At 33.6% G+C, this 13214-nt stretch overlaps 2 protein-coding genes across 2 annotated transcripts; both read right to left on the minus strand.

The window, feature by feature from the left end:
- Positions 1-3664: 3664 nt before the first annotated feature.
- Positions 3665-7237, minus strand: LOC132165633 (uncharacterized). The gene is made up of 2 exons (XM_059576274.1): positions 6595-7237; positions 3665-3851 (listed from the first exon to the last, which is right to left on the minus strand). The coding sequence occupies exon 1, from the start codon at positions 7087-7089 to the stop codon at positions 6598-6600; it is 492 nt and encodes a 163-aa protein (XP_059432257.1). The 5' UTR covers positions 7090-7237; the 3' UTR covers positions 3665-3851; positions 6595-6597.
- A 2421-nt stretch (positions 7238-9658) lies between these two features.
- On the minus strand, positions 9659-11465 carry LOC132166256 (protein SODIUM POTASSIUM ROOT DEFECTIVE 2). The gene is made up of 3 exons (XM_059577041.1): positions 11024-11465; positions 10823-10898; positions 9659-9895 (listed from the first exon to the last, which is right to left on the minus strand). Exons 1-3 carry the CDS (start codon positions 11222-11224, stop codon positions 9768-9770), a joined length of 405 nt encoding a protein of 134 aa, XP_059433024.1. The 5' UTR covers positions 11225-11465; the 3' UTR covers positions 9659-9767.
- Between the last annotated feature and the right edge of the window lie 1749 nt (positions 11466-13214).

Consider the following 13214-nt stretch of genomic DNA (forward strand, 5'->3'; position numbering starts at 1 on the left):
TTTATGAGTTCAATATTATTCTGACTTTTCTTCATGGTTTGCCGACGCGGCCTGTGATATTTTTTAATTGACATAGAAAATTCAACCGCTTCAATGATTTCTGCATTGACTTTTCAGGATAGCATTGAAGAGAAACACAAACCAACAATGATCAAGTAAGGCCACTTGTCTCAAATTTAATCGTTTATTGTTAAGACTAAACCATGTTGAAGTTTTAGGCTACATTTAAATGTTTTGGTCTCATGCACTTCTCTTTTTCTTACAATTACAAAAGAAAAATAAAAAGAAAAAAAATTCTCTTTCTTCTATGGATGAAAGTAGATGAGAGCAAAATTAAAGAGGGATCCTTCCCACCATCAAGTGATAGATCGAGAAGAGGAAGAAGATCACTAGGAATGCTTCCAAAGAATAAGGAAGAAACTGTTACAAGAGTAGAATTCTACACCAGAAAGACTATTTGCTAGCATGTATAGTATGAAGTTTTTAAAGTATTTGAAGTTATATTGTCTCTATCTTATTCTAGAGTACAGTAGTTTAATAAATATATTAGAGTAATAGTAGTTTAATTACTTAAAGAGGCTTAGCTAGTTTCAATTGTTATATAATAGCGAGCAGTTTCCTTTGTATTTTTATCTTTCCATTGTATCCTTATTTAAGAACCTTTAATCAATAAAGAAGGAAGCATAAAATTAATCGAAAACCTTGTGTTTGAAAAAAGGTTTTAGGTTTCTTTAAAATTTAAAAGGTCTAGATTCCCTCAGAATTTAAGGTATAAATTCCTTCTGAACCTAAATTATATTCCCGTTACGTATTATGTGTTTGCAAAAATCATTCACGTAACAAAAAGTGTTGGAAAAATAATTGGATGATACAAAAATTATTGTTGACACTAAATAAAATTAATTCAAACAATTAACAATAAGAAAAATAGAATACAATAAATAAAATTAAAGAAATGAAAAATCTCACAAAGCTATAGAATCACGTAAAAGCGTTGTCCTTAAAGGTTGATTTTGTGCCTTCCGGACTGTATAACTCGGTGCGATCGAATCTCTTGACACGCAACCTTCCAAGATTAGACTATAGCTTCTACCTTCGTTAAGGACGCACTTCCAAGTAATGAAGATCAAATGAACAATCCTTTGATTGGAAGATTAAGTACAAAGATGATGAAGAATAGAACACAAAAACTCTCTTTAGAAATAAGGAACAATTTTAAAGCAAGTTGGAAAACTCACTAAAAAATACTGAACTTTGGTAAAATAAAAAATCCCACTAGCTAGTACTGTAGGAGAGTTTTGAATGATGTGTGAATACATCTAAGTCTTCTCCTCTTTTATAGAAATGATATGATACTTTTTCATTTAAAACCCATGATCATGTCTTAAAGAAAATGTATGGAAAATTGCTGCATTAATGTCAAACGGTCATCAAAGTATCAAAATCATGTTAAAGCCAAATGGTCAACAACAGATGACTTAAATACAAACGGTAAAAAAAAAAAAAAAAAAAAGTAAAACATTTTAATCTCTGACAATCAACTTTTTAAAAACAATTAATGGCTTATTCAAAGTTTAATGACCAAATAACTGAAAAATAATGTTTGTAACATATATAATCTAACAAAAACCACATATTTGGCACTTTAACTGCTGACCAGCTTGAGCATATAGCTGCCATGGAAGAGATAGAGATCATTTCTAATAGCAACGTCGAAATTGATCTTGAAGGACAAGACCAAAGTTTGATGTTTATTATTTTTTTCTAATAAAATAAGGAAAGGGTTCCAAAGTTTGATGTTGCTAAGGAAGAAATGTTTTTTCTGTAAATCTTGCTGGTTTTAGGTCATGTATGATTTTGGAGTTTCTTGTTGTTAAGCCACCCGCAACCTAAAAATAAGAGAGTTCCAAGGCAACTTATTTCAAACAAATGAATCTCGCATAAAATTTTAAATAAACAGAGTTGCTCATGAACAAATTTGGGCTTAGCTAGCTTGAATAAGTTCAAGCCTAGAATTGATTCATTTATTAAATAAATAGAGCTTGAACAACAACTTAGGCTTGTTTTTTATATGACCCGAACTCATATAAACTTGGCTTGGCTTGTATAAATTTTTTTTTTTTAATAATATTATTTTTAATTTTATATTGAGAACATGTTAAGTATTTAAAAAAAAAAATAAAAAAATCTCTTCATAATATATAACAAATGTGTAATTGTGAGTCTTGACATAGATATTTGTATTTGTATGTGTATGAGTGGGTTTATGTATATGTAAATTTATGTGTGTGTTTGTGTAATGAATGCATATATATACTACAAGAGAAACATATAAATTAACTTGACATAAACATTCCATTGTTTAAGATTCAAGTTAATTTATTTAATTACTAAAATAACAAATATTAACAATAATTAAATAGAGACCTGCTACTTCTCTACCTCATGTCCATTTTCCCATCCGTCTTTTTTTTTTTTCTAACGACATAAATTTTCTCCAACATACTTTAATAAGTACCAAATGTTATCTCCAACATATTTTCTTAAAATATTCTTAACAGTCATTTATTGTTATTCAGTTATCTACTAACCTAGGAACCTAAACATTGATTTTTAAGAAACTTAAACATAGCACTTATTAAAATAGATTGAAATAAAATTTTTTCTAAACTGGTTTTGAGGAAATTTGTGTCCTTTTTAAAACTAACCATTATATCTATTTTCTTACATATGGGGTCCTACATATCAAATGGTTGGTGTTTTTTTTTTTAAAAAAAAATGGTATAGTTGGATAAGAGATAAACCGAAATAAGAAAATAACATTTCTCTTAAATAACTAAAAATTAGTATGATTTTTTTTTTTAAATAATAAACAATCACAATATTTACTTTATATATGAAATGAATAAATTAATTAATTGGTTCGTGAACAAACCCGAACTTATTCGAAAAATAAATGAATAAATTAACTAATTTGATAATGCTATCCAAAAAATTAGGGCAAGATTCAACAAACAACCCAGTACACTTTTTTTTTTGAACAGAAATATAATAATAATTGGTTTAGAAGAAGTTGGTAAATAAATATATATATAGTATTTAGAGTTGAGGATGTTTATAACAAATTTTCTCTCTAATAAGTCCACTATTAAAAAACTCTAGGCCGTACGTGAGTGACGATGACAGGCTTCAATGATTTTCCTGCTATGAGCCTCCAATCGTACCAAAGATTTACTCATTATCCACAAACATCCAATCACAATACTTAATTGCTCAATCAGTCACTGTTAAATACATGATTGACACATGATAGTGTGTAGCTTCCATTTTTACACACTAATCGATGCAACGAAGGGACCAATCGGAACTTACTGATATTTATAGCTGGAATACTATTTTCTTTTGTATATTTTCCAGTATATCAAGTCTAATAATAATAATATATATATTATAAGCAAAGTGCACGTATATTCGTCTTACACTAGCCACTTTAATTCCTCCTAAACTTCAGAAGTGGGAGAAAAAGTGAGCATTCATCAATTGACTACTCATAAAGTTTCTGTCTTACTTTATGATATATGAAAAAAAAAAAAACACTGAATCTTCGAAATTTTAAATGGTAAAGGAATAAGGAATAATACCACTTTAAAAAGTATGATATAAATTAAAGAGAAAGGGGAAACCGACTAATTCATTACCAATAAAAAGTGACATGAGTGAAGATACAAGGTGGCATATTACACTTAATTCAGATACAAGCAGCTACCGTTTTACTTTGATTCCGTAAGTGCTTTCAACCCTAAAGCGGAGATTATAACATAAACTAGTCCAATAAGCGACGAATAGATGTCCTGCAAGGAAGGAAAACCAATTATAAGTAAGTATGCGGCCAATTGAGCCACATAAGAAGTTATAATAATGGGCTTCTAGAATAGTTCAACTGTTATGAAGTCAACTAGTTAGCTGTTACTCAAAAGTCAAAGAACCTACTTTATGTATTGTGTATATATATATATATATATATATATATGGTGATAAAATGCTTACAGTTGAATACAAAAGGATTCATCTAATTTTTAATTAACATGAAGAAGATAGCTTGAAGGTGAAGCAAAACCAAGGCAAATTGACCCAAAATAAAAAATAAAAAATAAAAACCCTTGAGATGGATCAAACATAAAGTAGGGACAATGACTTATGGGCCCAAGAAAAGGCTTTGAAGAGCCATTGAGGCCCCATGTTCTTCCAGCTCTTTAGTAACATCAAAAACAGGATCAAAACCAAGCCTATAACACAGAAAGCATGAACAGTAAGTAAACACATGGGCCTAAAATCTCGGTCACCAACTTTGAATGAATTGCCTACCTAAAAGTGCGACCAACCACTCTCTCCATAACCAACTAGAGAAAATAAGAGAACAAGGTTTAGTATCCCTACCAAGAACATGTACAAATTCCAATTAATATTTTTAATATCTAACCACAGCTTTAACATGTGAAGTAAGATTTCAAACTATAATCCAAGTAATAGAAATTCACAGAAGTTAAAATTCAAAGTATACTTTCCATTATTTATTATCTTTTTCAAGGAGTCCACACTGTTGGAGTCGGTCATGAAATTTGCAAGTCTTCTAGTTCATAAGGTAGGTTTTTACTGTTTCTTTTTAATTTTTATCTTATATTTATTTTTTGTATATACTTATTAAGTGGGTTGCTGGGGTAGCTCATCAAATCCTTAAGCTGTGAAATCCCATTGGTTATGTGGAAATGTTGTCATGACACTGATATTTAAGATTAGTAAACACTTTTAACAGATGTATTCAACAAAAGTTTTTTTTAAACCACATACTTCCAAAAAGAAGATGAAAAGGAACACCAACCAGGAAAGTTGAGGATGAACATGACATCACAATACCAGAAGAAAACAGAGATAAGAAAAAGGTCTAGAATTGCATAATCACTATTGAAAAAATAATAAAAGAACCCTCACAAGTAAATAAATCTGCCTATCACTGTCTTAAACCATTCTTTGTCATTGTAAATTGTTGATTGCTTGTGGTGATTGGGGCTCCTTCGTTTGTATTATAGTTTTCTTTCCTTCAGGAGGATAAGGACAATGACATAAATTTCTTACAAATTGAGTTGTGGAAAAATTTCTCAAATTCGGTCTCTAAAAGTGTTATGTATTCCTTAGTACGTAAAAAACACATTTTTTTAATAACACGTGCTTCTCACATACTTTTTTAATAGCATTAATTAAAAAAAAAAAAATGTACTTTTCGTATGCTCAAGGAATACATGACACTTTCAAAATGACATAAATTTTCTCAAAACTAGTCCGGAGGAAATATCTTCCAACCCATTTAAAATAGTGATAAGTGTCTATAAGCATTTAAAACGCATGTCTAAATTAGTAAATTGCTATTAAATGTTTATAGACACTTGTCACTATTTTAAATGGAGTTATAGGATATTTCCTACAGACTAATTTAGAGGAAATTTCTGTCCCTTTTAAAAACTAACTAGGTTAGAAGAATTCCTAAACTCTATTAGTAGGAAATTTATATCTCGGGATAAATCAGGAGTAGTAAATTATACTAAAGCCAATTAGTACGGAAAAAGGCAACCACGAATCAAAAGGCTGAAGTGTATCAAGTCAGCAATAATAATATAAAATCACCACCTGACCATGAGTTTGAGAATAATATAGAATGGTGAAAATCCAAAAAACCCACTAAATCCAAACTATAAGGCAATTTCATAGCTTCCAGGTTCACCAAGACTAGTTCCCAATCTAACAACCCCGTTTTGGCTGTGTTTGGCAATAGAATGGAAAAGTCAAAAAAATGAGTGAAACGGTACCGTAACAGATTTGATTGATATGAAAGAAACAAAAAAAAAAAAAAAAGTTTTGTATTAAAAAATAAAAAAATTTATTTTGTAGTAATTTTTTTATTTAAATAATAATAAAAAATTATTGATGTGATGTAAAAAATAAAAATAATGAAGTAAATTTTAAAAAGAATTTTTAAAATTTTTGAGTCTGATCCGGTCAGACCTTTTACCAAACACAGCCAAAAAGTACAATTAGCAAACCCTTTTGGCCTTCAAGCACAGTGACAAATTAGGGAACTTTCCGGATATGTCATTATTTGCAATTTGGGTGTTGCTCAGAAAAAGAACACATCGGAGCCATCGACTCTAAAAACAAAAGATAAATCCATGACCAAACAAACAGATTCATATTTGAATTAATACTAAAACATATTGCAATTATTTATTCATGCTACACAGAATAATGAATAATCCTGTAAAAATTCAGGAATAATCGATGTATAGGGCACAAATTCGATTCCATTTTCATAGAAAAAGAAAAAGAAAATCAAGAGTTCATGAAAATTCAGAGATAATTCAATAATTTAATCAAGATGCTTCTAAGTTAAGCCATGAACAATCTAATTAGCACAAGAAAAAAAAAAAAAAAACCCTCTATCAATGCGACAAAGAACACAAACTTTCCCCTCGAATTTCTCGCCCAAACCGAAACCCTAACAAGACCGAAGCGAATCGAATTGAATTTGAAAAAGACCCAAACCTCTCACGAAGCCGAGTGCTTGCCCTCGCAACCGGGGCTTTCGTCGAAGTTCTTCGAGGGGTACTTGGCGGTGACCATCCCGACCTCGAACACCAAGTCCTCTCCGCTGGACCGTATCCCGGTGATGGACCACCACTTGAAGAAGGCCCGAACACGAATCCCGTCGATCTCGGCAATCCGACCCGACACGATCTTTCCTGTAATCCTCTTAGAGTACGTGGCCAGGTAGTTATCCGGCGGAAGAGTAACTTTGCACGAGCCACCAAGGTCAACGAAGAAGTCGCCGGAGGTTTTGTTTATGGAGTATACCTGAACGGTGGAAGGTAAGAGGCCGATTGGAAACCCGTAGTTCGTGAGCTCCGTGTGGGCCGCCGACAGGTTTGGCTTCGGTGTCCGGTCCGGGTCGGGCTCTTGGGAACAATGGGTAGAGAGGGGTAAGAGGAAGAGGATGATGGCGAGGGTGGAGAAGAAGAAAATGGAGGATTTTGGGGTCATGGTGCAATTTTCTCTTTTGCTGGGGGTGCTTTTTTAGTGGAGAAAAATGTTCTTTGTGTGGCTTATCTGTGATCGGTTTTTTCACTTTTCTTCTTTGCTTAATGCTTCTTTGCTATCTGGACGTGTTTTTGTATGTGGTGGCAACTTGCTGGCTGGGGGAAGACTAAGACGTTAGGCGAAAGGTATAAGGATTTGATTTTTGGTCAAATGTGATAAGTGGACTGGAATCGAAGATTAAACGACGACGTTGCGAGAGTTCATTCTGTTGTTGGCCACACAAAACGACAGTAATCCAGGGTTTACGACGGTCGTCACAAGGACACCGTTAAACTCCAACAAATTACAAACAACGGAATTTAAATTCATTGTATCACCGTTTTAAAACTGACACCTCACATGGGTTTAGCAAATGCTTCCACGAAAGTCTTAGTTTGGTTTCGGACGTCTGAGGGGTCCATGTTATAAAATACAGGAAGAATAATATGGCCCATGGTATTACTACAGTGCACAATTTTCTTTAGCTCTTCAAGGCACCAGCTAGAAGAAGCATAGTCTTTGAAAAAAACGATAACGGAAATCCTTGATTCATGAATTGCATTGAGTAGTCCAGTAGAGATGGTCTTCCCTCTTGGAAGCTTCTCGTCATCTCGAAAGGTACGAATTTCGACTAGCTTCAAAGCAAAATAAAGGTGATCGATGAAATTCTTGCGGGTGTCTTCACCTCTAAAGCTCAGGAAAACGTCATGACGCCAACAAAGATTTGAAGATTGAAAAGTTTGAGTAGCCATGGAACAGGAGGGGATTGTTGTTGTTGACTTTGATTGAACTGAAAAAGGAAACAAATCCGGTGAGTTAACAGACGGGGTGGAGCCTGTATAATCCCTGAAAATCAAGATTTTTTGTTCTATACATTGAAAAATGAGAAAGACTTATTAAACATAATTCTAAATACATTTTTTTTTCTTTCTAAACAGTTTATAAAAAGAAAAAAGAAATTTCACTTTCATTCAACCGAGAACCAAGCCATAGTGGAAGTGGAGGTGAAAGTGAAATTGAAATTTTTCTATTAGTCTCTCAAATGGGTCTCTCTTTTCTTTTTGGCTATGTTTGCCCCCAGCCAAGGCCGGCACTGTAGCTGGAACGACACTATTTCAGCTACAGTGCCAACTGACGCGTGGCAACTTTTTTATCTTAAATTTTTTTTTTTTTAAAAGCAAAATATTAAAAAAAAAAAAAAAAGATAGGTGGTTCCAACACTTTACAACATGGGGTGGCCGGACCACCCCATTTTTGGCCAAGGGGGTGGCCGGACCACCCCATTTTGGCCAAGGGGTGACTGGAACCACCCCATCTTTCCCCTCATATCTTATTTATTTATTTATTTATTTTAATATTTTGCTTTAAAAAAAAAAAAAAATTAAGATGAAAAAGTTGCCACGTGTTAATTTGCACTGTAACTGGAACAGTGCCGTTCCAGCTACAGTGCCGGCCTTGGCTGGAGGCAAGCATAGCCTTTACTCCCTGAGTTTTTGAAGATGAAGAAGGGTCCTATATTTTATTTGGCTTTGACTTGAGTTCTCTGCTAAATGTTGTGGGATCATCTAAACCTTTGACACGTGGAATTAGGATCCTCTCCGTTAAACTGACACCTCACATGGGTTTATCTAGAGATTCTCTTTAGTTAAATCCAACCAAACTAGATAATCTTTTAAAATTTCTCCAACCAAACGTTGTGTTAATGTTAATGTTATTGCCTATTGGTGGGGTGTTTTTATATGGTTATTGTTGAGGTACATAAATCTCTCTGCTCACTTAGACAGCTCTTAAAATATATATTGCGAAATACAATTCCGAATGTTATAAAAAATTCTGATTTTCCTCATTTGACACCAATTAGTTTTTATATGAAATGGTCAAAGACCCAATCCAACAAATGATATTAAAGCCACAGTTATGCTCACTTGAACAACTTTTAGAACATGCCTTACGGAGTATAATTTCAAATGTTATAAAAGACTTTAACTTTCTAAACTGAACACCAATTAGTTTTTAAAAGAAAAGGACAGACTTCCGTACCAACAATTATTTACTGCTACTGCTATAGGCTATTAGCAAAACACAGAAAAGGACATCCATTATACTTCATGGGCCAGGGGCAGCCGCCCCACAACCCATGTTGATAGCAATTATTTTCTTTTTTTCTCTTCCATTCAAGATTATTTTGTTTGCCGTAGAGGGCACACATAGCTGATCACCTATCCGCAGCCAGCATGACAAGTTGATTCAATGTTGGCTGTAAGGATCTTTTACTGTGCTCATCATAAGATTTAACAAAAATCGATGTGTATGAGACTTATGATGAGAGATATATATACAAATAACATTTTTCTATTATATATATATATATATATCCAAGCTTACATGGATGGACCTCACTTTTGTTCCCCTGGCCTAGTCTGTAGAAAAGGACAACAAATGGGAGATTGACATGTGTATTAATTAATTATATATATATATATATATATATATATATATATAGAGGATGGATGATATAGATAGCTATAAAAGATATATATATATAGAGAGAGAGAGAGAGAGCATTTGTTTAAACGTCATTTTTGTCATTATGGTGGGTGGAATGAGAATTTGGGGGGTCGGACAATGTTCTCCTTCAACTTTCAAGATGGAGAATTCCAAATCTCTGCATTTTTAACCTTGGACACACTCTCCAGCACTTCGAAAGGAAGAATGTCTCCGATAACAACCACCATCTTGTTTTCCAAGTCTACTTTGTACGAGGTCACTCCTGTTTTTGAGGAGACGAAGAAAGAGATTTTCAGTTTTTAAGGAGAAACATATAATGGAGTAGCAAAAACATGCATGGTTTTATCGGGAAAATTACTATTGCTCTCTCTATTAATCACGCAACGCAACTGGGTAATGACCCTCAAATTTAAAAAAGTTGCAATATGGAGTTTTAATTTATAAGCCCCTTTCAATTATTTATTACTGTTCAAATTTTTCGTTACCTGACATGTAAAATATCCATTATACCCTCATAAAAATATAATTATGCCCTTAGGTAGAGAAAAAGTAAACAAATTCAGATGTTTTCTCTTTCTTTTCTTTTTTTTCATAATTTTTTATTTTATGAAGGGATATTTTTGTCATTTTTGCTTTATCCGTACGATAAGATTTAACAAAAAAAATCTTAAGAATTAGATAATTAAAAGGGGTTCATAGATTAGAACCTCACATTGTAATTTAAGTTTAGAGAGAATATTGCAAATCACACATGATACTTCATAAATATTAGTGTAGTTTCCCCTTTTATTAGAAATATAGGCACCCCAAATTAAGGCTAACATAGGGAAGTATATTACTCTCATTTTTGTGCATTTAAATGTGCTTTTCATATGCTTCAATAGTTCAATGATTTAATGGGGTTTTTACCCACAGTCAAAAACTGCAAAACACAAACCCACAAACACCGGATTGATAATATTTTTTTTTAGACATACCAGTTGGTTCATCTTTGGGCATCAATGTTATTCACCTTTAGATCCATTAGTTCAAAAAGGAAGGGAAAGAAATGTTGTATATGCTTGTCAAATAGATAAGGAGCAATACACTAACAAGTTTTAAAAATGTAACATGATTAGAGAAATCTTAGTATAATTTCAATCAAAGTTTGATAGCCAAAAAAAAAAAAAAAAAAAAACCATTTACATACCTTCCATCTTTGAGATATGCTTCTCTACTTTTCTTGCACAGCCATGGCAGTGCATGGACACCCTTAGGGTCACCATCTGCATAGTAATTCATCAACAGAGAAAATTAATAAAACTCTGCCTTATTGGGTATTATCAAAACTGATTCTTCTCACCCTCTCAGCCTCTCAGGTAAAGGAAAGTATAGAGAAAAAGAACCTCACCTTGGGCTTCAATTGAAAAGCCAAGGTCTGGTTTCCAGAAACAACATCTTTCAATCTCAGTAACTGGCCTTTATCACTTGCAATCAATGGCCTTCTCTCAAACTCATCTTGGTTTTCCATGGTGTTCATGCAGAAGCAAGAGCTTGAGCAAGAAGAAAGACATAAACAATCTAACACCCTGCCAAAGCTTAGCTTCCCCATTTTCAACTAGAAGTGATCTCACTCACTGAGACAAATCTGAAGCCAAACCTTCCCAACCAATTTAACCAACTATTTCAGTGATGTGAAGCCCAAGGCAGACCAATATGAAGAGAATATTATATGAGGGTGTAAAGAAAGAAGAGGAACCAAAAGGTCAAATATTCATTGGGGAAGACAAAAGTAACACAGCACCCAATGAAGTCTAAGAAGAAGAAAAACAGCCAAGACCACCGCTATATATATATATAATATGACCAATTGGTCAAGAAATGTAGACGGTTTTTTTTTTTTTTTTTTTTTTTTTGGGTCAGTGACCCAAAAAGCCACTCTTAACCGTGATCACTTCAACTAGATTTGGTCATGTGATGAACTGCAAAAAGAGTAAAGACAATTCTACCATACATGCTACAAAAGCTTTAGAGGAGGAACTTCTAGTGTTTCTCAAAATGCAAAATGCATTTAAAGCGACCAAAGCCTATTTGATAAGAAAAGAGGTGAAGAGAGCAAGAAAATGGAGCACTCATGGTCTCTCCAATGGAGGAAAGAGTGAAACTGAACTTTATGACATGTGATGGTGGCTAAGCCCAAGATTGAGGAAAAGAATATTTAAAGATGGGTATGGAATTTGGATGAATGAGCGTGAGAAAAGGTTAGGAAGAAGATAAGAAAAAAAAGGAATATTTGGTAACCCAACGGAGAAATAATCAAATATTTGGTAGAACTTTTCTCATCAACTATTTAAAACCCAATGAGATTAGAATAGTTTCCTCAAGTGACCTTTGGAGTGGAGTAATGCATGGATTGGATAGATTAATAATTGAAAACACGATGAGAATAGAGGCGGTTGACATATTTGTCATTGCCTTAAATATAATAGTGGCAATGGGGCAGGAGGGCTTGAATTATTGGAGGCCATGAGGTTTACCAGTGTATTTTTGAATTATTAGATGATTGAATGATTCTGTTAATTAATGGGTATTTCTTCTACAGGTTGGTCCATGTGATGATGGTTCCTTCCTTACAAGGGAAGGAGACGAATGTTTGAAAAGTAACAGTGAAGTCATGTTAGGCACGGATGGGTCACATGACATTGGCTCTGCAACAATAAAAGTTGGATTGCAAGAGTCTCCTCATGTGGGCGTTCATTTGAATAATGTGTGTGACTCAGCCAAAAAGGAGAACAAACCTCTCGGGTTTTTTGTTCATGGCCAACTGTACTACACTACACTACAGTCTTAGTGCATGGAGCACTTCAGTTATATGGTAGAAAACGACAGCGACGACAACGTGTGGCAAACTGTAACTGGTCGTCTCCCAAATGGATCCACCAACAGAGAAACAGGGCAGGTGCAGATTGGAGAGACAAATTGACCTCCTATTCTCTCTCTCTTTACTAGGGAGTGAGATCCTCCTGTAATATCATTTTTTTTTTTTCTCGTTCTTTTTTAATTCGCAAGTAAACCAACCGACAAGCTGCAAATAAAATTACGATTAAAACTATTTTCTTCTTTCTTTTTTAAATGTGTCGCTGGGTTGACTCAACCCCACTGGTTCTGTATCTAATAAAAGTGATTTGCATGCTGGATTGGCTGCAATCCACACAAAATCACAAATACAATTAAGCCATATTCATGCATGCACAAGTTTCACATTTACAGATAAAACTAAGGAGGGTACTTTTGCTGTTTTGCATAGATCAATATTTATATGTCGACAGCATCAGAAAGTTTAAAGACCATTTCAAGAAGTAACAACTGTACGTTCTGTTCTTTTTCGATCTTTTTTTTTTTATTTCGATCTTGAGATATGTGCTTTCATATCTCAAGTTTCCAAAGAATTGTAAGGTTTTAAATCCATCTCGCCAATTCAAACGTTGATTAGAAGAATTGCCATCTATGAAGCTGAAATTGCTCGCCTTTTCAACCATGGTTCTCTGCTATTTTAACTACATCATGGTGTAGGCATTTCATGTATAGCTGCATGAACAAAA

The sequence above is a fragment of the Corylus avellana genome, chromosome ca11 (assembly GCF_901000735.1).
Source record: "Corylus avellana chromosome ca11, CavTom2PMs-1.0".
In the NCBI taxonomy this organism is placed as follows: Eukaryota; Viridiplantae; Streptophyta; class Magnoliopsida; order Fagales; family Betulaceae; genus Corylus; species Corylus avellana.

Coding starts and splice junctions, on each gene's coding strand:
- LOC132165633 (XM_059576274.1), bottom strand. CDS start 7,089: ATGACCCCAAAATCCTCCATTTTCTTCTTCTCCACCCTCGCCATCATC.
- LOC132166256 (XM_059577041.1), bottom strand. CDS start 11,224: ATGGGGAAGCTAAGCTTTGGCAGGGTGTTAGATTGTTTATGTCTTTCT. Junction 10,899..11,023: donor CTTTTCAATTGAAGCCCAAG/GTGAGGTTCTTT, acceptor ATTACTATGCAG/ATGGTGACCCTAAGGGTGTC. Junction 9,896..10,822: donor GCATATCTCAAAGATGGAAG/GTATGTAAATGG, acceptor CCTCAAAAACAG/GAGTGACCTCGTACAAAGTA.